We start from the raw sequence: 25467 nt of genomic DNA, 5'->3' as shown, positions 1-25467 counted from the left end.
ACATGGAAGCATACTGCTTAATAAATCGTTTTCCATAATTTATGCTAATAAATATATAATTTGGCCCTGTTGTACCAAAAAAATTAAAAATCACAAATATGCCGCCGCGTGCATCCCCCATCATTTTTATTAACCGAGTGAAGACTACATCTGTTTTAGACGACACCCGTCGCAGAACAGCGTCTGTGTCTTATTTGTTATGACTTATATCTTTTTGCTGACGATAACAAGATACTTAAGCTAATTAAAAATATTGATGACTGTGTCAGACTCCAAGACATAAATGCATTTCATACTTGGTGCAAAACTAATAACATGGAACTTAACATCGATAAATGCAAAATTATTTCATACCATAAATGTAAACATCCTTTTATTTTTGATTATAAACTTAATGGCCAAGTTCTTTCGATTGTCACCTCTATAAGAGATCTTGGAGTGATCCTAGATAATAAACTAACTTTTCTGGAACACTTTGATAATATAGTAAACAGATCCTTAAAAATTTTAGGCTTTATTAATAGAACTACGTCTGATTTCCAAAGTATGCTTACACTTAAAACACTTTATTGCTCTTTAGTTCGCCCTATTCTTGAATATGCATCTGTAATCTGGTCCCCTCATTATGCTGTTCATATCAAGCGCCTTGAATCAGTTCAACATCGTTTTATAAGAAAAATTGCATGGAAGATGGGATTGGAAAGAGGAGACTATTCATATTCTGATATGGAGAGGTTTTTAAGCATATCAAGTCTTGAAAAACGCAGATGCATTGCAGATATAATCTGCATGTATAAAATTATGAACTGTCTCATTGATGCCCCTGAAATTTTGCAAAAGATTCTTTTTAACGTTCCCACCCGTAGACTAAGAAATAATGAAATGCTTTTCCTCGGTCACTACAGGACCAATTATGGTGCACAGTCGCCTTTGCCCAGAATGATCAGGCGGGTGAACGATCATCAAGATCTTGATTATTATGGTGTAAGGATGTCTTTCTTTACAAATCAGCTAAAGAATCTGTATAGTTAGCCTATGCTTTTTACTTAATCTAAAAAATCTATCATCTGTCTTTGCTGCTTATTTCTGTTCCTTATATTTTTTTATTCCTTTGTAAAAATTTCTTTTAATTGTAATGTTTATAATGGACTTTGTCCGTAAATAAATAAAAATAAATAAATAAATAAATGCTCTCTCTTATATAAGGTATATGTATGGATGTGTTGCTGAATTAGCGGACATTCATTCTTCGCGCAGCAAGGATAAATATTTTTTGTATTAACATTTAGTATAGTTATAAAACTGGTCTTTTTCAAATCAGGTGTGAAAATGTCCATTTAAGGATTACAAAAAATACGAATTTTTCATTTTAAAAAATAAGAAAGAAATATTAAATCTTGTGTCCCATGTCGACTAGTGTGACATCACAGCCACACAAGAGTTAAAGCAAATGCGCGAAAGTTCCTTAACAAGGCCGCAGCCTCTCCCATCAGATCCTCATACTATAATTAAAGTAGTAAGAAAGAACGTTACTTTTGTTGTATGTAAATTTAAGCGTTGACATAATAAGCTATTCGAAAAATAAGCGACACCCGTTAAAAAAAAAAAAAAGATTTTGCACATTTGGTCATTTTTCGAATAGTTATTGTTCATTAAAAATGCAATTTTCCCAAACCACCTTTGCGGCATAATTTAAACCATTTCGAAGAATAGGTCGAAAATTCAGTTTTCATGTAGATATTCTATAAATATTATAAAACATTCTTACCACCGAGAAACATTGTTTTACAAAACAAATAATTACCGAAATTCTATGATTTAAGAAATCAAGCAGTAATTCAAGTCTACTGAACACATTATTTTATTTTTACAAATGTAAAAACAAAAATTTCGTGAGAATTGCTTTGCCTTGTTAGGGCATTTTCAAACAAATGTTTTTAAAAACAATTTTTTGAGTTTGTCCAAATTTTTGTAGACAAGGACTGGATTCAACTCCCTGGGGAGCTGTTTATATTAACATATTACAACAGAGATGAAGAACATTTAAGAAAAGGTAGTATAGAAGTCTAGGCATCTACAGGGCTTATGACCTGCCAATGGCTAGTTTAAATTGCCACCTTACAGGTCATAAGCCCTGTAGATGCCTGTTTATATATATATAGTTGGATAATTTATATAGCGCCATTTTTGTGAAAATCACCTCAAGGGCGCTGTACAATTAATAAATATCCCAGTACGTCTTGCAGCTACAGAGCGCATGGATGGTTGGGATTCTAGTTCCTCGTTTTCAATTAAGATCAATAAAAAATTATAACAGATAGGAGCTAGATTACAGGACGTCTTGCAGCTACAGAGCGCATAGACAGTTAGAAATTTAGCTCCCATTAACACATTTAAAAAATTGACAAAGACTTCTATATTACCTTTTCTTAAATGTTCTTCATCTCTGTTGTTATATGTTAATATGAACAGCTCCCCAAGGAGTTGAATCCAGTCCTTGTCTACAAAAATTTGGACAAACTCAAAATATTTTTGATAAATTACCTGGTCCATGAAGAAGTATAGAAATTGAAAAAATATCATTTTTAGGCGTTGCCTAGTATGTAGGTGAAATAATTCAATTAGATGAATCTCACCTGCATAAATAAAGGTTTCAGCTCTTTAACTTCACAAACATCAACAGATGAAAGAATTGAAGGAATATAGATGTTCAAATATAGGCAGAACGGTAAATGTTACACAGTGTGTAAAGTGGCCACTTAAACCAGCCATTGACAGGTCATAAGCCCTGTAGATGCCTAGACTTCTATATTACCTTTTCTTAAATGTTCCTCATCTCTGTTGTAATATGTTAAATGTTTTTATAATAAAATAAATAGTTTTTATATTTGTAAAAATAAAATAAAGTGTTCAGACTCAAATCAGTGTTCAAATATGTTGTTCTACAAAATAACACCAAATCAATCAATAACTAACAAAATAACCATTTCACTCATGACTTATTTCTAATTGCCGATAAATGATTAATAACTTTTCAAGAAATTAAGAAGCTTAATTGGCTAGAATTATTTTTTTCAAAATCACAGAATGTTCATCATCTTCATTCTGTCTCTATCTGCACCAGATGGTACATAGAGCATTGTATTCTTACACCCATTTGGCGTTTATTGGTCATTCATATGTTGCATGATAGAAAATTAATCAGTTTCAAATAACCATTTAAATCAATATTTCACGTCCACCACCAGGAAAACACACGGGTCTAGGTTTTCTGTTCTATTTCTCAGACATAAATGTAGTCTTAATCCGCCCATACACATAATTAAATGCCTTATTCACGATTATTACTGTACGTACTGACGTAAACACTCTAAATTTAGACGGTTTCAAATAATAAATTGTTTATCTGCCTCAAGGATATTTAAACCAAAATAATCCTTCAAAATGTTTCTTATCCCCGTGATAAAATATAAGCCAAGGGCGTCATTTCAAGATATCATAATGATGTATGTCAGGCTTGTCACATAGCGCATAGGGACACAGACGCCGACGCCTTTCACATTCATGATGGCTTCCGTCATAAAGGAACCTTTTATAGCTTCTTTGATACACGATAAAAATTGGTGAAATTTCAACAGAAATATATCCAATATCCATATAAAAGCTTAATACTTGGAGAAGCAAGATATACGACCCTAATATCAAAGATTCGTGTGGTTTCGCTTTTATTTTATAGTTGAAACATAAAAGTTACGCCTCTACCCAGCAAAATTTAATTTCTTTATGGAAAACGTTTCAGGAGAATCGTGAAGGGAGTGTTATTTTCCGAATTCCACATTATTTCAGAAGCAAGTTTAATGGTATTACATACAATGAGCTTGTAAAAGAAAATATTTTTCGAATATTCTATTTTAGATTTGTTTGAAATTAATATGGGAAGAAATACATTAATTTAATTTCCTTTGTTTTTCCATAAACATTTCATAAAATCTAGTCTCGCTTTAGGCATATTATTCTGCCAGTTGGCGTTTTTCTCACTTACCGGAAAATTATTTTACAGAGATGTATAAAGATATTTTTTTCATAATATTGTTTTTTTTTTTGTTTTCATACAATAGTTTTTCTTGGAGTCCGACCTGATGGAGAATAGAGTCATTTGCGTAAAATAGTACCTAAACCCTGAACTTGATGGCTTGATGTTCATTCTCATTTTAAAATCTTGAAAAATAAATGAAGTGGAGGTTAGTTTGCCTTGTAGCGTAGTGGTTGGCGCGTTCGCTTATCTTGTTTGAGACCTCGGCTTGATTATTATCTGTGATGTGAGGATGTAAAAAATTGATTTTACAGGTGGTTCTATACAGCTGAGATAACTATAATTCATGTACTTAAACATTGTCCGTGGACTGGTACCTGAAGCGTAAGACGGCGGCCATGTACCAAAAAATTATCATAATATGCTGTTGTTATTAATTAAATTATACTTTTTCGAGTTAATTTATCCCATCTTTAGATAGGTTTCAACTATTAAATAAACTTTAAATGACATTTCGACTTTTTATGAAAATTTTCAAAGAACATTTTTTTTAAATAATTTGTTTTTTTAAATTTTTATTTAGTCTTAAAATAGTACAAACATAAAACATGAATGTCCTAATATTAGCCTTAATCTAATTATCATTAAAATATAAACTAATTATTAACATCTCGGGAGGGTCCGATGTCTTGCAGGGTACCCGCTGGCACAGCGCGGGTTTTAACTGTGTAACTCGGTTATAAGCTTAGACTATACCCTGTCTGCGTAATCTTTAAGTGTGAAAGCACTACAATTAATGAAATGAATCATACACGTATCTCTAAACAATAAACGTACACTTGAAAGCTATAACGAAAAATCTAGCAGAAAATAAAACATTTTTAATTGAAATTTTTTAGAAGAACAAAAAGATTTGTTGATAAAGGTTCATATAAAATCAGTTACAACACAATCACTAAACCATACGCTAATCACCGCAGCAGCACATTATCCTATCAAACCACGACAAATTCGAAACAAATTTCAGTGCTTTAAATTTATTTTATTTCAACAGGTATGGAGACCATTTTAGAGAAAGGAAAATAGAAGTCTTTGCATTTACAAGGCTTATGACCTGTCATTAGCTAGTTTAAGTGAACACTTTATACTCTTGTAACATTCACCATTTTGCCTATGTTTGAACATCCACATTTCTTCAATTCATAACCCCTGTAAATGCCTAGACTTCTATATTTTTTTCTCTAAAATGTTCTCCATCCCTGTTGTAATTTTTTAATCTTAATGGCTCCCTAGGGGTTCAAAATCCATTATTTTGTCTGCATTGTTCTTTTATTTATTCTGGTAACTTATTGTACAGTTTTTAACCTTGCATTTTAAGCCTAGATTCATGAGTTGGTTAATTTTTTTTTTTTGTAAAAAGAAATATTAGCATAAGAAATTTTACCCAAATATTTTAATTTTGGTGGCCATTTTAAACGAGTTATAAATAATTCACTTTTAAAAAATGTAAATCAAGTTGGGGTAGAGTGGGGTTTGAAGCTCGGACCTCTGGCCCGTGAGTCCGTTACACTAGCCACGGGACCATAACCCGATTATGCTTTTAATTTTATTAAATAAATAAATTATGTAAAAAGTTAAGGACAGTTATAGGCAGTATGTTAAGAATAAAATATTTTGTACCAATAAAAACATTTAGACTTATTTTTCAATCATTAGCGGAATCAACTACTCGTATTAGGTAAGGTTGAGGTCTTTCTTGTAAAACCAACATTAAAAAAAATCAATCCTTACAAAACTCGGCTCCTAAATTAATTAATAGATCAGCTAGAATTGATAAGAAAGAGGTACCTGAACTTTTTAAAAAGCAAGGGTGCCTGTCCGTAAATGCTATTCTATGGCTCAAATTTGTTACTCGATATCGATTTGATAGTAACTACCTGAAAAGGTATCTACATACACATAATACAAGGCTAGCACAAAAGGAAGGCTTGTCAGTACCGAGGTTTGTACACAAGTATGGTCAAAGAACACTTCATTATATAATTACTACAATTTTTAATAAGATTCCTAAACAGATCTCAAAAGAAAATGTTAACGAAACTTTTAAGAAAAAAATAATTAAAAGGCTTATATGTAACAATTATTATTTTATGTTAACAGTCATCTATTTAATTTTTTGTACTTTATTTTGTGAAAAAATACGTTTGCTTTTAGTTCTTAATAGTGCTTATATTTATTATAAATTTATCTAATTTCTCTACGTTTTTCTTTGTAAAGGAAAAATAAGAAACCTGCTGACAAGCCGGTTTCGCGGTTTAGTGGATTTCATTATTTTTCCTTTTTGATTTTTTTCTGTTCATGTATATTCATGTTTAACTTCTTAAATAAAAGTAAATACAAAAAAAAAGTTTAAAAAATAACATTAATGACAAAATAAAAAATAATTTGGTTGCGTATCAAATAATGCTGACATAAGCAAATAAAACGTAATGTTTCCATAACAGTTTTGACAAATCTGGTACTGTTCGGTTAATTTTAAAATGTATCCTTTTTAATTTCAGAATTCCAATGGAAAACGGGTCCCTCGTGTTCAGTCCATTTCCTTCGCAGGAGTACCGCCAGGACGTGCACGGGGCGGTGTACCGGTGTCGGGCTGCGAACGCGGCCGGGATAGTCCTATCCCGAGACATGCACGTCACAGCAGGTATATTCATATCAGAATTACTTAAACATCAGTGACCAAACACGCCACGCCCGGCATACATACATTCACAAGCTCCAGAAACCAACGTACGAAAGAAAAAAACTGAGTTATTAACTGATCAAAATATTGGTACATGCATTTTATCAGATGTATTTAAAAGTAAGAATAAAATCGAAAGAAAAATTCTTAAAAATAGTCGATGTTAAACGAATTTCAAATTTGAACTTCCGTTTCATAGGCAATAAATAATTTGTGTTTAAAATTGTTATTTCCAAAAAAACACGGTATTTTGGAAAAAAAATAATCACAGTCAATTTGAAAATGACAAAATACATTAAATTACATACTACATTACATTTCTTATTTTCTTTGTACAAAATATTCCCAATCAGCAAAAGTGCTGGTTTGAGGGGTTATTATAAAATAGGGGTGGGGGGTTGTTGACTCTAATAAAAGCCGATCAAATAATATCACATGGCACTCGTCACATGGGCTGTATGAACAGTTGTTTTAAGGTGTTTTAAAAGTGCGTATGTATTTTGTATATCTTTTAAATCATTAGAAAGTTAATTCTAGAACATTATTGATGAATATACTAAACTATTAATTTTCTGTTAGACCTAGGTTGTTCGTTATTCAAATTATTTGACGCTTTTGTATTGTACTTGGATATATATCGTGGTTAAAATTTAATTTAATATTCGACTTAATTTTTTTTATTTTCATCTTAAATATCATCTTTTCCTTTTTTGTGTAAATAAATTTATCTAAATTGAATGAATAAAACATAATGTAAAGTTTATATTTGAAGCACTAACTTTGTGGTTATTCATTATTTTAAAATAAATAAAACAACTTTGTTTTTAACCACTAACTTTTATTTTTCACCGACCGGTTTTAAAGCAAACAAGCTTCTTTGTCAAGGTTTACGTAACCTTGACAAAGAAGCTTGTTTGCTTTGAAACCGGTCGGTGAAAAATAAAAATTAGTGGTTAAAAACAAAGTTGTTTTATTTGTTTTATTATAATGAATAACCACAAAGTTAGTGCATCAAATATAAACTTTATATTAATATAAAATTCAAGTCGTACATTTAATAAAAAGAAAAGCAAACATGAATGAGACTTGTCAAAGTAGGAGAAGAATCCTGCTCCAGAAAACCCCTTCGTAGTCATGGAACAGATCAACATCTAGAACGATGTTGTTCAGCATAGCTGTAGCCCTTTTAACAGGCATTGGCAGGTTGTTCCCGTATATTGTAATATGAAACAATCTATGCTGACGCTGTCTTGGGTACATAGGAACATACAAACCAATTCTCATCATAATCTCAGGATTATCGACCATACCGCGCAAAAAAATATAAAAATGTATAGTCAAATACACATTCTTTCTAGTCTCTAAACTGTTGTTGGCAAACATACCCTGGAGAAACTCGGTCGGGTAGAGCCAAGGATAATACCCGCACTCTCTCATATAGTGATATCTCAGAAACTTCTTTTGGATTTTCTCTATCATAAAATAGTACTTCAGTTTACGTGGCCCTCAAATCATCGAGCCACTCTCGAGTCTACTTCGCACCAAGGAGTTGTAAAGAGTTCTCAGTACACGGGTATATTTTTTTTAAACCCCTGGCAGCACGCTGAACAAAACCTAGGATGTGTCTTTTTTGTTGGTGTTGAATATTCAATTATGTTTTTAAAACGCGTTTTCATTTTAAAACTGCTTTAGAAGCTCAAAAAACGTGTTTTGTTTTGATAATTGTTTAAACTAAGCTTCCAAAAACCATTTAATAATTTATCTATTACTATAATTAATTGGGCACTTGTAGGAGGTTAGAATTTATCAAGATATTAAAAGGATTCTCTGAACTAAATCCGTATTTGGAAAAGCTTATACGAACCTTTGTGGAATAATTATTTTACCAATTTAGCTACATTTATTATATTTCAAACAAAGGAATATTTGTTTTACGAAGCTACAAATATTCCTAGTTACCCTCTGTAACCAAGTCCCTTCTTTATAAACACCATTGTAACTGTACGTGATTAAAATTCAAAATATTGCTAGTTTAATAAATCTACAGAACATTTGCATATTCTTAACAAAATATGTTTATATTTGAATCACTAACTTTGTTTTTATTCATTTAAATAAAATAAATATCAAACATTGCTTCATATTTATTTTATTTTAATTGCTGATGATTCATAAATGCAAAGTTTACATATTCATTTAACACTTTTCAAAAAGTTAATTTTCTTTAGGGTTTATGGTGAAAAGACAATAAAGAGGTATGTTGATATTAAAAATCAATGTATTTTTACAAAATCAGTATCGAACATTAGTAAAAAAGATTGTTTGTTACGGTTCTGTCAATAGATAGTATTTATGCATTAATAGTGCTTACAAAAATACGTCATCCGAATACATTTTGGGTAATCTTGGATTTTTTTAAATTGCATTGTAATAAAAATGTTAAAACCATGTTATTTTGTGAAATGTATTAAATCAACCCACATTTTATAAAACTCGTGAGACATTTTATGCATTTCGCTGAATCCAATTTGTTTTTTGACACAATATTACTTTATTTCTCATTTTTCTTTCTACCCTCATCCGCACAAAGGGTTCACTAGTACAATATGTTTATATTTATGTATGAAACTTCATTGACACATCAATGGTAGAGTATTTCAACATAATATTTTTGGTTAGATGAAAGCAAATTGCTCAATTTCGTGCTTCAAATGCCAGTCCAGGGCCTTGTAGAGGTAGCTGTTAAAAACGTGTTTCAAGCGAAAACTTTTATGTAGAGTTATCGGCAATCGATTGATCGATCATCGCACAATGAGATGGATAAAGCGATGGATAAATGGATAAAGAGTTAAATTAAATCATTGAAATTTTATCAGATCAAGTAAAATAAGTAATTGTTGATATTTCGAGTTTGTTCAAATTTTCGTAGACAATAAAATCTTCAATACCTTCATTAACCTTCAAAAAATGATCTTCATGTCTGTTGTAATATGCTAAATTATCATCATCATTCCTTTTTCCTCACCCAGTAGTGCATCGGGTACTGCAGCGTATTTGAGTCATCCGTTACTTAAATGTAAGGTGATTAGTCCTACCCTTCAGGCATTAGTCCCGGAAGAATGAAATATTACAGTTAAAACGATCATTGGAATCAGTATTTTATGTCCGCCTGTCCAAAATTTAACCCAGGACCTCGTGAATGTCAACGAAATCATCAACCACTATGCAACACGACGGACGTATCTCCACTCGATTTTCTTATTAATATTTCCTTTTGATTGTAAAAGCAATCATAATGAAAATTTAAAATGCAAATTATCAAAAACAAATGCTTCTATTTAGTAGTTTTGGAACTGCAGGTTAATAAAATTATATTTTATTTGTAACCGAGTTATATTTTCAAGTATTTCTATGGATACCTGTCATTGGTATTGTTCTTTATATATTGTCTTAATTATTTGCTAATTCCGCGATACTGTTGACATTCCTAAAAAAAAAAGACATTTACCGGAGAGCAGCCATTGAGTCGTAAAAACTCACCAATGATTCTGGTTTTGTCTTTTATTCGCCTGGGCTCCTGGGATAATTCGATTTTTTAAAACTAGTTTTAACGTTTTTCATTTTTTCATTGTATCATCTAAAAAAAACTCTACTTAAAGCATTGAAATAGGATTTTTAGCAAGACCAATAATTAAATGTCCCAAAAGACTGTTTGTTTGTCACCAAAGATTTATGTAAAAGTTGTTTTAGCGATTTGATCGCACTCATTAACCGAGATAGAATTCAGAGTAGACGTGGCCTTAAATGCTTTATTTCCTGTTGTAGTACAGATATCGTTATAATTTATGGCAAAATAACCCCTCAACAAATCAGCGGAAAGCTTTCGTTCCAGCCAGCCCTTAGTCTGACACGGCAGTTCTGAAAATTATACGGATCAACACAACGGTGAACTACGTTTCAAAGGTTTCGTGAACCAGAAATTTGAAACCGACTTCGAGTAAGGGAGAATCTAGGCATAAAGCACTAATTGATTAATAAACTTTGGAGCGTTTAAGTTCCTCAGTTTCCCACATGAAAATGAATACTACCTTTTCCGGAGAATTGAAAACAAAACAGTTATTTTGACTTCGTATCGAATTTTGTAAGGGAAAACTTTTATGCTAATTAACTTTATCAACCGATTAAATTTTATTTATTTCATGAATCAACTTGCTGAAACCTTTTCATAACTCGTTCGTTACTCGAATTGATCAAAGTAATATTAGTACATAACAGATCTAACTACATAATTATATAAGGAGCGTTATTTTTAAAAACAAGTATTTATTTTGTTTGAATATCCATACTTCCTACACTTTTTTATCTGTTGACTTTTATGAAACAAAAGAACTGAGGTAGTATTTTGGATCTTCTTGCGGATGTAGAGTAGAAGAAAATTTAGGGATTTCTATTTTTTGCATGCGATTTCACTTTGATTCATACACGTGTCTTAGGGCCAGACCGCGAAACTCTGGAGAAACATTCCTCAAGTAAAACTTTAAAAAACTTTTTAAAAAATCCAAAAGTTCATTTTTTAAACATTTTTTCGCATGTGTTAGGATTCAACTCAAATAGCATCTACATTGCATCCGGTGTTCCTCAAGGAACCCACTTAGGACCTTTATTATTTTTAATTAACATAAATGACGTTGGCAAATTTATTAAACATTTTAATGTTATCATGTTTGCTGACGATACTAAATTATTTTTAAAAGTTAAGTAAGAAAATAATTCAACAATGTTTGAGTATGTCCAAATGCTTGCAGACTGGCTGGCTGGATTTTCTCCCTAGGGAGTTGTTCATATTAAAATTTATTTCAACAGAGAGGGAAAACGTTTTCGAGAAGGGAATATGAAAGTCTAGGCATTTACAGGGCTTATGACCTGTCATTGGCTGGTTTAAGTGGCCACTTTACACACTGTGTAACATTCACCATTCTGCCCATGTTTGAACGTCCACATTCCAGGCGTTGCCTAGTAGGTGATTCGGTTCAGCCGGATGAATCTCACCCAAGTTATAAAGGTTTCAGCTCTTTTACTTCACAAAATTCAACAGATGGAAGAGTTGAGGAAATGTGGATGTTCAAACATAGGCAGAATGGTTCAATGTTACACAGTGTGTAAAGTGGCCACTTAAACCAGCCAATGACAAGTCATAAGCCCTGTAAATGCCTAGACTTCCATAATCCCTTCTAGAAAACGTTTTCCCTCTCTGTTGAAATAAATTTAAATAGAAAATAATTATTGAGAATTACAAAACGACCTCAATAAACCAGCGGGTTACTGTTATCATAACCAACTATTCTTACACGCTGATAAATGTTTCGTTATTTCGTTCACTAGAAACATAAATAAAATTATCTTCAACTATGAAATTAATTGTCTTGTCTGGAAAAACGAGCTGAGAGATTTAGGTGTGATTATGGGTGAAAAACTCTTATTTGATTACCATATTCAGGCGTCTTTAAATTAGGCTTACAGGAATCTGTGCTTTATTATACGCACCACTCAACCATTCAAAACAACCGCATCCCTCAAAATCTTATATAATGGATACGTTCGTAGCCATCTTGAGTTTGCATCTGTTGTTTGGAATCCTCGATGTACAATGTATATATCACAACAAGATAGAATACAGAATAGATTCTTTAAACTTCTGGATCATAAATCTCTTACATATTTTGACTCGTATGAAGACTCTTCTTCTTTTCATAGTTTAACTTCCCTTACTAAACGTAAAAGCATTTCTGATCTGTCTTTCCTCTTCAACATTTTAAACAATTTTATCGATAGTCCATATCTCTTGGAGCGTATTTTTTTTTTAAATTTAAATCTTAAAGTAGGGCACACATATCATACATATTGTTATGTGTGTTCTAATAATAACATTGCAAACATATTTAATTTATAAATTGTTTATCACATATAATTGACCATTATTTTAAATTTTGATATGTTTTTTTCTTCATAAATATTTTTTTCCATTTCGTAATACTTTTTAATTGCTTTAAATAAAATTGAATTTTGTAACTTTGCCTTTTTCGTAAATGGAAGTCTAATTTTGTTCTTTTCTCTAGTATTGTGATCGTGTTCATGCTGGTTCCGATCATTTTTTTTCCGAAATTCTGTTTTTTTATTAGAGTTTATAATTTTATGAACAAATATCATTGTATTGTAAAATATTATTTGTTTATATGTTAATAATTTCATTTCATTTACCATCGACTTTATCCTCGTGTATCTGTTTTTTTTTCAAAATAATTCTAAAGGCTTTATTTTGTAATACATTTCAATCAATCGTCCTGTAAAGTCAACACAAGTTCATTTTTTTTTGTAATTTATTGCCCAAAAAAAAATATTTACAAAAATCGTTTATTTATCGTAGCTGCTCCAAATTTAATTTACTGAGAAATTTTTAATACAAAATTTTATGACTTCAAAAAAAAAACTTATGAAACACTGTAAAATGAAACATTTGTCAGTGTGTAATAAGTTTATATTGATTTAAATATGTTTATTTTATAATGATATCAAAATTTTGAATTTGTAAACTATATTATGAAAATCCCTCTCTTCCATTCCTCCATTTTTTCTCATGTCTTAAATAATATTTTATTTTTCTACTGTTTGTGAAAAACTTTAAATGGATGTATTTACTATTTTTTAGATTTTGTATTCTTATATAAAAACGGTTGTTTTTCCTTAATAAAAAAAATAATATTAATATATATAAAATAAAGCTCATCAGTGTAGATATATAAACGACGTTAGTCAGACCGTGAAACTTCAGAGAAATATTCCTCATCGTACACTTGTTTTAAAATCCAAAAGTAACATTTTTTTTATAATTCGAAATGGAGTAAATCCTTAATTTCTAAGACCACCCCTTCCAAAAACCACTATTCCTCTCCTACCCAGCCGCTTCCCTTGTCCGCGTTTGGTGCGTATCGCTTTGTGGTTGAAATACCTTTTTTGTCTATTTTTTTTTTATTGAGGGGGTGGATGATTTTTTTGAATGATGGTGGTTGGTGGTTGATTGAAAAGCTAGATCCACTACCAAGAATGTGGATCTAGCTTTAGTCTACTTCGACATACGTAGTCAAAGTATTGTAGATTTTAAAATACTTAATATTTATTTTTATTAAATTTGATTTCAATTATGATATTGTCTCGCAAATACTTGATTCCAATCTTATCAAAATGATTCAAAGGAATACAAAATTAATTATCAATTTATAAGCCTCTACTTTTGCAATTCTTATAATGGTATTGAATATTGTATCCCGCGGCTTAGCGACAGAGGCGGGGTGAGGTAGCTTGGCAAGTTAATTAAAAGTGAGGGATTGGAATGGGAATTTTGTAATATTGATTTGTGTTTTTTATACCAAAGTTATCAATTTTCAATTAACAAAGTGGTATTGAGAGTCATGAACAACTGTGAGGCATAAAAATATTTATTTCATTTTTTAATATTTATTTTGGACAATACTGTAATTTACGAGTTTTTCTCAATATATAAAAAGGTTCGTGCAAGTTTATTACCTATCATTCACTGAAAAATTTGATAAGTATTTTTAACTTACAACGGAAGGAATGTTGTGGGCTGTAGAAAAATTTTTACTCATTTAAAAATTGTTTCGCACTTTTAATGCACTTCTTTTTTCAATTGCACAGATACCGGTATCGTGTAGGTTGTTAATAAGATGTATATTTTAGGTTGTTTGTGGAACACTAATCGCATTTTTTCAGAAATATTTAAATGCAGGTATATGATAGGACTTATCAGCAAAATACTAGACACAATGTTACTTGTTCACAGAACGGTGGGACAGCAATAATTTGAATTAGGAAGGATGTAGGTATAATAAGGATATCTATAGCCTTATTTGAGTTGCAAGAATAAAAAATGTTAATTAAGTACTTAACAGTGACATCCAACATTTTTTCTATTTGAACTGAATATCACAGGGCATTGTATCGCTTTAGGTCAAATATTTTACATCCACCTTGACAGAAATCGAACCTAGGAATTAATGCGTGATAGGCGAAAGCGCAAACCACTACACTATTAGACGGATTTCATCCAGTCGATTTGAAAACGATTAAATAGAGAAATCTATAATTTTTTTCATTTTATTATTAATCCTCTAATTCCTAAATTTAATTAATAAACTTCAGTATATCGTAAAAACATTTCAATTTAAAAAAAAAATGTTATTAAAAAATGTAAAAAAATTTGGGCTGATGGTATTTTGTCTCGTTCTCGGCGAATATCAAGACGTCAACCGTCTTATATTTTTAAGCTGGTACTTTTGCCTCTAAGTTAGACCATATGGAAAAGTCCATTGGGTAAAAGTACGGGGAACATGGAAGCCACTGTTGTGATGAAATGAAACTGGGAACTTTTCTGGTTAAAAACGTTATATTTCACGGGCTTTCTGGGATAGTGCCGAGTCTTGTTGAAAAGTCCAAAGGTTTATACCGATTTTTTTACGTGCCTTAGATAACAACGCATCATTCAAAATATTTTTACGGTAGATTTGCTGATTTACCTTTACGCCTTGTTCAATGAAAACGAGTGGTGAGCGTCCTGTGGCAGTTACCGCGGCCCAAACCATCACTGATGCAGGCGCTTGCTTTTGCAGAGTGATTTGCTGGTTTCAGTTGTCTTTTAATTTGAACAAACCATACACAATCGTTTTATTTGTTTACATATTGCTGAACCGTTAATTTTTTTTTCATCAGGAAAGACCAAATTTTCCAGCTCGTTACCAACGTGCAAGTGTTTTATCACCTTTGCTTTTGCCAGGCGTTAAATCTTGCACTTTTTGTATTTTGTAGGACTTCAATTGTGATTCATTTTTTAATATGCGCCCCATGCTACAATTAGAAACATAATGATTTTTCGCCAGTAAAACTGCGCTTTGTCGTGAATTACGTTGAATTCTGGCCTTCACCTTTCGAACCATTTCGGTCGATGTTGCTGTTTTATGAATGTCCACTTCCACGTCATTTTTTTGTGCTGCCAGTAACACAGTGTTACGTGAAATGATCCAATACAAAACCATTTTCTTCACATGTAAATGTTGTAGCTTATTAATAATGGCTGGTTACAATTTTCCAGCTAAATACAGAACAATATCACTGTTGAGTTTAAATTCCATTCCGATATCTTTTTTTAACTGTGACGTAAAACTATATACTTCGGTAGAATTATTAACAATATAATAGACTGACACGTGTCAAAACATGAGCGCACTGTCATTAGCCGTTTGGTTGCTGCAGCAACGTGAAGTTGGTAACACTTTGAGCGCCTACCCCTGTAGTTATAAAATATTCCTACACGCCTTTTTAAAAACGTTATTATCAATATTCAACTCTCGTTATTTCGTTTTTTTATAACAATATTTTTACATACAACTAATGGGACATTTCAGCCTCGCAGTGTAATAGTCAGCGCGTTTGCCTACCGTGCAAGAGGTCTCAGGTTCGATTCCCGACATGATTGAGATGAAATATTTATTTTAAAAGGGTGTTTTTAAACAAGAATATTTCAAAGTCCCTGGATTGGTACCGGATACGTTGGACTGATCATCTTACCTTCATGTAACAAAAATTATCAAGATTCGCCGCGATTGGTGTACCAACGCAGTTCCGTATGCAGCATTAGGTGGGGAGAGGGAATTATGATAATGAATGGAATATTTATGAATTGATAAACGACCGAAACAAGATTTTCAGCGGAAGCCGAAACCAATTTTCGGATTTTGTTCTAGTTTCGGCTGAAACTGAAACTTATTTTAAAAAGTTTAAAGTCTCCTCAAATTGCTAAAAATAAGGCGTTTTTATTATTAAATCTTACGAGTTCATTAAAATAAGTCTAAATAAAATCCACAGTGAAACTAAGTTCAGATGACCGCGCGGCGCCACGCGTTGACGCGCGGGGTAGCATTTACATGACAGGATATGTATCGTCGCGGTAGTATCGTCGACAACATCATCATCGCTACTTATTTTTATTTGATCTATTATACGTACGTCTGTCTCAAACTACGCGGATCAACTGAACAGGTCGAAACAAGTTTGTAGAACTCGAAGGAATCGCAACATCTTAATCTGAGCCAGGTAGGCAGCAAATAAATTTAACTTCTAACGCACATATAGTAAATGTGGCGTAACCAGCAATAAAGACATTTAAATATACATATATGTATTTGTAACTTCGGAATATTTTCTACCAACTACACAATAGCGTTATATTATAATACTCGTTTATTATGTATCCTCGAGAGAAAACAAAGATCCTTGAATAAATTTCGACTTTCGACTGTTTGATTTCTTAACAAACAAAACATAATGAGAAGTGAAATATTGGTCTCTTGTGACTCAATACTGCACAGAAGGGCAAAGGGCGAAATTAAGATGGAAAAATTTTGTTCATTATATTCAGTAAACCTAAGAAAGATAACATGAAAATATTTTTAAGATCGTGATAATTCCCTGAGAATCATTAATCACTCGCTTATTATCAGGAACAAGTATTTATATTTTTTTAAAACAAATTAAAACTTCTAATTACCTTTTTGTATCATTAAATATGAGTGTCATTCGAAATATAAATCTCTTGGGCAAATGTGTAGTAAAAATGTATATGGTAGATGTACAAATATCGAGATATGTTTTTTTTTCATTCTTATGGTTTGCGCAAATTTTTCGATTATGGACTCATTTTTAACGAGTTGTAAATAACTCAGTAATGGAAAATTAATATTGGAAAATGAAAATCGAGTTGGGTTGGAATAGGATTCGAACCTCAAATATCTGATTCTTGAGTTTGCAACACTAGCCACGGGACCACAACCCGATTTTAAATTATAAATTTAAATATGTACATGAAGGAAGCATTATCGATTTTTTTTTGTATTTTGAAGGTTTTAAATACACAAAATTTATTTGTGTCTTCTCAATAAATTTTACAGATTACTTTTTCCTTCTGATACATTAAAAAATATCTGGAATGATTTTATTGAGGCGAGTTGATTAAAATTTAGTTCAGTTACTTTTGCCTGTTTATATTCTGGACAATGCAAACTATAAGACTGAGTGAAAGGAAGGAAATATTAGAAATAATTATCATTAAGTTGTGGTTAAAAATTCATTATTTAAAGAAATATTAAAAAAATGTTTTAATATACGAGGGTCGTCCATAAAATAAAGTTACAAAGGCTCCTGAAGCTGCGGATTTTTATTTTGCTCTAAAGTTGGCGTACCTTGCGTGTAGGGGGGATCCTAACGATCAGTTTATTTGATCGCGCGTTTTGGTCACCATTTTGTTTAGTCGCATTAAATTTTTCCGATGGAGATCCCGTCGCGCGTTCCCACCACCTTCCATCCGTACGGGATACACATGGTCATTCGTTTTTTGATTTTGCAGAACAAAACCGCCTCGAAAATCTATCGAAAGCTCGTGAAAATTTATAGTAGTGATGTGGTAAATCGACAAAATGTCACAGAATCCAAAAGACAATCACTTCAGTAACGTCATTTATCTTCTCCATCCTCCAAGAAGTTTAAAACGACCCATTCAGCCGGAAAAGTTCAAGCATCAGTCTTCTGGAACCGCAAGGGGGTCTTTTCGGTTGATTTAATACTTAAAGGGACTATCAATTATGCACAAGTTTTCTGCAATACCCTTAAAAACTCAAAAGAGCCATGCAAAATCGCAAAAGGGGAATGCTTTCCCGGGGCGTAAGCCTCCTGCATGACAACGCCATGCCCCACACCGCGCGTGTTACGCAGGAGCTGTTGACATAGTTTGGTTGGGATATTGTCACTCACTCCCCTTCACCCAACTTTGCGCCAAAGAGTTTTTAGGTGGTAAACGTTTTTCCAATGACCAGGAGGTCGAAGAAGCAGTGAAGAAACACCTGAAGCGGCTGGTGGCGGATTTCTACGATAATGGCATACAAAAAGTAGTGCTCCGACTACAGAAATGTCTCGATCTCGACGGCAATCACGTCGAAAAATACTTTAGAATTATCATGTGAATTAAAAATTAATTCAAGCATTTTTCTATCATTCATAAATGGGGTATCTTTATTTTAAAGATGACCCTCGTATCACATTATAATATTAAGTCACACAGTACAAAACAAATAATTCGGATGTACGCAATTTTTTCTAACTAAGTAATCTTTGTAACGGTTTCCTCTTGAAGAACATAATTTTACGTTTCGAATTGCAAATTTAACTAAAAAATGTTATTTTTAGAGTTAGTGACTTTTGCCTGAATTGCGACGATATGTACCTACATTGAGTTTCAATAAGAAATATGTATAAACAAATAAAGTACCTTCTATTGGTTTTACTTTGGTGAGTTACTACACTGAGAAATATATCAAACTGTACGGAAAATGTCAAATAAATTTATTATATATTGAGCTTTGATAACGTTTCAATAGGAAAATATCTACTTTTCTGGAATGACTTTTTTATTTGAACAAAATACGAGAGCTCTCCGCCATGATAAACTTTTATGAAGTTCGATTCCTTCTCCCTTGCAGTCGGCACCAGTTCTTGTTTAGTTTACTAAAACGACGAGCATTTTTATTGTTTTTTTCCGCCATCTGTTACCTTTCCTCTTTCCATTCCAATCGCTTGGAAATATCTATTTGCGAGCAAACATAACTTTTCTACCGCTGGCGTTGCGTTGATCAAATACGAATAAATATCTTACAGTACAAATATCAAAATTCTTTCTTATCAATGTTGATGATTACAAATAAACGCGTTACACGAACAAACTAATCATCATGTCATCTCTCTGCAGGGGTAAACATCAGGGGCGAATCGTCAAAATAAGCGATTATGCGCAACTTACCAATATTTGACTTTCAATAATAATGTTTTATAGTAAATATGTTAATACAAAAAATAATTATACAATTGTTATAAATTTGAAGCATTAACTTTTTTGGTATTTATTGTAATAAAATAGATAAATAAAACAACTTTTAATCACTGAATTTTTTTTTAGTCCGTGTCTACGTAAAATTGGACAAACTCAAAATATTGTTGATAAATTAAAAAGGAAAAATAAATTCATTAATAAGGACACTTTATGATTAAGACGAATTATAATTAAATTTGATTTACTTAAAATACTTGCACCTACTATTGACTCAGTGTAAGTCCTTCTCCAAACACAAGACCTTGTCTCAATGTAATAAAAACTGCAATAAATGTTACTAATTTAAATCTAATGCATTGAATAAATAAACAATTTGGATATAGCTGCATCTATTTTTGTGTTTGAGTTTATCAGAGCTTACTAGAGTAAAATCGTGTAAAAAAATAGTATATTACAAAAGACATAAGGAACATTTTAGAGATGGGAACATAGAAATCTAGGCATTCACTGGGCTTATGATCTGTCATTGGCTGATTCAGGTAGCCACTTTGTACACTGAGTAACATTCACCATTCTGCCAATGTTTTAACATTTACTTTCCCTTAATCCTTCCATCTGACGAATTTTGTGAAGTCAAATGGCTGAAACCTTTATTTACGAGTGGGTGAGATTCATCGATATGAATTATTTGACCTACTAGGCAACGCCCTAGAAAGTGAAATCTAGACTGTTTTTTTTTTAGTTTTATAGAGTGTTTACTAAATAAAATACATTATTACCATATTAATACATCATAAAAAGAAAACAAAATATTAAAACATATATTGTCCCGATAAACTATTAAATAATAGTTTGTCATCGGGTGCTCAGACATTAGTTTAAATGAAGAATTAAATAAAAGAGTTCAGAGGAGTATAATTAAGAAGATAGACAACAAATAACTCAACATTACCAAATAAAATGGTTTAAAATATATTTTTTTAAAAGTAGGAAAATAGAGAAAAAAATAAAAAATAATTAAAATTAAAGAATAGAAATTTACTTAAATATATTTTTAACACAGGAAAATGTATTTGGATATACTCAAAATACTGTTGAAAAACAAATTACATTAAGTATCTTGACATATTTAGTATATTATTATGTGCAACGTTATACAGTGTCGAAAATATCCAATGCCAGTATGCAAAATTTCTACCTTAATTGCAATGAACTTATTTTGCTATTTTGAATAGACTCGATGAACTCAGCAATAACTATATTCACGTTGCCGATATTGTTAACGTAACGTGTAGTTTACATAAATCATCTCTGTTTAATCATTTCAAAGATAGTGAACGGTAATTTACATTTGTTAGGTCAATGTGCTTTCTATGTTTACTTTTGTAACTTTGTGTATATTATTATGTATTTAAGTGAATGCTTTATTGGATTGTCATTTTGCAACATGAAAACAATTTTTTTGCTCTTTAATTATATATTTTTAATTATAAAACCATATTTTTACATTTGATAATTATTTATTTTTTATTCAATCTATTATACATATTTACCAATGCACGTTAAAACATATACTTTTCCTTTTCCCTTTCATATGAAAATTCAAAATTTACGTATTCACGTATTGTTTCAATTTTTATTAATTATTATTTTGATTTATAACCTTAAACCATATTCATTATATGCAACTGCTGTGTTATATAGATATGTACTTTTATTTATTATTTATTCATTAATAAACGAACTTAATCCATTAAAAAAATGGCAAACATATATTCTTAGAAAACATACAGGCACAATTAAAACAAAATACAAATAAAAAAATTAAAGCTAGGACAAAAATATCTTAATTTTATTTATTTTTTATTTTAAGTTTAAATCTAAAGTTTTTAATATTGAAGTATTTTTTTCTAATAAATATGTATTTTTTAAGGTGAAAGGCTCTGCGTGCAATGTAAATTAATAAATACATATCCATTTTAAGATTAAATCTTCCTAAAAACCTCATTAATTATTGTGTTAATTTACCGATTTCAAAAAGGAAATATTTACGTCGTCAACGTTTAATATTTGTTTTATTGTACTTTGTATAACGATAGTAATAAACATCGAATGTTAATGTATTGAAATCTAGGGTACTGAAATATAATGATACTTGGCACTTAAGTTACCCTTAGTTGAAACAAAAACAAGGAATATAATACTTTCCGTCTAAAAGCGCTCGTTAGTCAAATTAATAATGTATTTAGTACTTTGTTTTCCCCATGAGTAAGTTATAGGACATTTTTACGGAAAGTATTTCAATCAAAATAAAAATATTTAAATGACATGTATCGATTTCCGTAAAAGTACGCTTAAAAATTCTTTTACAAGCGGTAATGCACCATCGTGTTCTTCTCTTCTTTTCCACATCCGCTCCTATGTGGACATCACCAGTTGCCTCCAGGAGACCCTTTTGCCAGGCAGCACTCTCGCCTCCCACGTCGATCCAGCGCCTTTTCGTTCCGCCGAATAAAGTCGAAAGATCGTCATCGACGGCCTTCCAGAACAGGTCAAAAAAAGAGGCGACTTGGGTTCAGGTTCTTCCGAGGCATGCGCAGCAAGTGTCCAAGCCAGTTCCTTTGCCGCATCCTCAAGACGCTCGTTATAGGAGGCTGCTGCGTCCGCCCCGTACTTCAATGTTAATTACAAATCAAACCACCTTATACCTAATATTCTCCTTAAGCACTTACTCTCAAAACTCGGAAGTTTGGTGTCGTGTTACCAAACATCGTATTACCTCAAGCAACAGACAAAATATTCTGTAGTTCAGACATTTGAAAAATAAACATCGGTATATACTGTTAGCAGGGGAAAAACGTGTATTGAAGCGATTATGCACAGCTTACCATTGTATTTGACTAACCATAATAATGTTTTATTGCAACTTTATTTACAGAAAAACAAATAAATAATTACCATTTATTTAAAATAATTTCCACCGTTGGTATTTTTATCCTAATATAAATGTAAAATTTTAATAAAGCGCGCCCAGCGCCTGCGGTGAACCAAGAAACTAGCCGATTATTCCAGCATATTTTTTCACACAAATAAGTATACTTTATTTTTAATGTATTTATTTATTTATTTATTTATTTATTGATTTACACGCCCAATGGGCTTTTACATATTTTAGAAATTACATTTAAGTGCAGCAGTGAAACATAAGTATGTAAATTTGGTTAAAATAAAAGATAACATAAGAAAAGCTAAAAAATACAATAATAAGTAAAAATCAGGAAATGTACCAACATAGGTATATGGTACATAGAAAAATATTTAAAAAATTTACATATGAAAACATACACGCATACGTATACATACATATAAGTTTATACATTATTAAAGAGATACATGAGAAAAAGAAATAGTAAATAAAGAAAAATATTAAGAAATTTTACATAAATTAATTTATAACCTTTTGAATACTTAACCTATATTTATATAAAGACAGACAAAATATATCAACTTCACCATACTCGTTACCTAGCCGGTGTAGTCTAGGTATTGGTGAATTGTAATAATAATTGTGACTGCCAGGAGATTCAAAAAATAACGTTAGCTGCCGAGTATTTCGAAGAGGTACTTTCAAGCTGATAACACTAGTTAATTCCGGGACGTCCAATACGCCATTCGCTATTTTATATAAATTTAATAAGTCATTTATAATCCTTCTTTTACATAGAGTTGACATATTTAGTGTACATAATAAATTATCATAATCAATATTTTCAGCGGGTATATTAAGTTTGTAATTGATGAATCTAAGGAATTTACGTTGTACTCTTTCTAACTTTAAAATATGAACATTGTAATAAGGTGACCAAATTGTTGAATTGAATTCTAAATTACTTCTAACCAAGGCAGTAAATAGCACTTTGAGGGTAGTGATGGAATTAAAATCCTTTACAGTTCGCTGCAAATATCCAAGACATTTCATTGCCTTATTAGTGATGGTATCAATGTGAGGAATAAATGTCAATTTTTCGTCAAAAACTATCCCCAAATCCTTTATTTGTGTAACTCTTCCCAGATTGATATTATTAATGTTGTAATCGAATATTATGGGTTTTTTACTTCTTGTAAATGATATTACACAACACTTGTCGATATTTAAATAAAGTTCATTTTTCTGGCACCAGTTGTACAGCCTTACCAAATTAGACTGAAGAACTCCACAATCGGTATCAGAGGTAACAGTTTTTGAAATTTTAAGATCGTCGGCAAAGAGAAGAATGTCTACTTTCTCAAATATCGACACAATGTCATTAACAAACAAAGAAAACAGTACTGGTCCCAGGTGGGAGCCTTGGGGTACCCCACTAGATGCCTCAAACTGATACGAGTTATAACCGAATACTTTTACTAAGATTTTCCTTGATGACAGGTAGCTTTTAAACCATTCCAAGATATTACCAGTAATTCCCAATGAACTAAGTTTGTGTATTAAAATTGTATGAGAAACCTTGTCGAACGCTTTACTAAAGTCAGTATAAATTGTATCAGTCTGATGACGTCCCTCCATTGATGTGATCAACCGATTCTGATGCAACATAAGGTTTGTAAGAGTTGATCTACCAGTTATGAAACCATGTTGTAACGGAGTGATAACTTTACTAATTTCATTGGTGAACTTAGTTAGCAAAACAGATTCCAGTAACTTTGGAATGGCTGACTGAATACAAATGGGTCGGTAATTGGAGACGTCAGTTTTATCTCCTTTTTTATAAATGGGGGTTAAGTATGAGATCTTCCATTTCTTGGGAAAGTTTCCAGTTTTCAAGGACAAGTTAAAAATTTTTGTAAGTGGACCAGTTAAAGAGGGACAACATTGTATAAGAAGAAGTGTAGGGATATTGTCTGGCCCAGCGCTTTTTTTTGGATCTAAGGCACAAATCCCCTTTTTTACATCAGAATCAGTAAATACACAGTCGTTAAAATCAATTAAATCTGTATTATCAATACTGTGTAACCTAGAATTAGAAGTAGAACTATAAACACTGCTAAAGTAATCAGCAAATAAATTGATTAACCCCAGGTATTAACCCCAGTGCGAGTTTTTTCTCTTAGATTAAACTTGGAGATTTCACAAATTATTTGAAGATTCTTGATTTGGAAAACAGTATTTCAAACATTGTTTCTTGAGGACTATTTTTTTTCAGATGGTACTTTTGACATAAGACCATAATTACTTTCATGCGTCATATTGCAGGACATATAACACTCCACGCGGCCGTTTTTAGCTCTAGTTATTACTAGAACAATGTCAGAACGGCCAGTTGACATTTCAATTGAATACCTAATATCGACTAAATTCATAGTGGTATTTTTATTGAATTTTTAATGAATTATATATTAAAGTAATGGCTAATATATCTATATAATATAATTTATTACGAAATTATAAAGTTTGAGTTGATTTCATGGATGAGAGTTGTTATATCACACAGAACCACAGAAAAATATCAATTTATAGTATGTATTACTTACATTATATTATGTACCTCCTATGTAGGTACAAATATATAATATTTTTTATGTCTTACCTGTAAATAAAATCACCATTCGCCACTGACTTTAAGATAATTCTTTTTCCATAATTTGTTAATATTTTTATATAATTTAGGGCTGTCATGCGAAAATAAATTTAAGATCATGACAACGCCGGTCCCAGAACTAGCGTGCACTCCTGTTCTCTGCCAA

The 25467-nt window shown here is 31.4% G+C and overlaps 1 protein-coding gene across 2 annotated transcripts in view; it reads left to right on the top strand.

Annotated features, from left to right (window-relative positions):
* Nucleotides 1-6598: 6598 nt before the first annotated feature.
* LOC148280467 (cell adhesion molecule Dscam1-like) overlaps nucleotides 6599-25467 on the top strand; it is a 139010-nt gene continuing 120141 nt past the window's right edge. For both annotated transcript variants that reach the window (XM_088228336.1, XM_088228337.1), the window contains exon 1: nucleotides 6599-6737. In XM_088228336.1, the coding sequence (XP_088084462.1) occupies nucleotides 6602-6737 (136 nt within the window). In that variant the 5' untranslated portion in view covers nucleotides 6599-6601. The remainder of the gene's footprint in view (nucleotides 6738-25467) is intronic.

The sequence above is a fragment of the Micrasema longulum genome, unplaced genomic scaffold (assembly GCF_059751315.1).
Source record: "Micrasema longulum isolate JH-2025_06_02 unplaced genomic scaffold, ASM5975131v1 h1tg000578l, whole genome shotgun sequence".
Classification (NCBI taxonomy): domain Eukaryota; kingdom Metazoa; phylum Arthropoda; class Insecta; order Trichoptera; family Brachycentridae; genus Micrasema; species Micrasema longulum.
The sequence above is the reverse complement of the archived record's forward strand: the minus strand, read 5'-3'. Positions and strand labels throughout refer to the sequence as shown.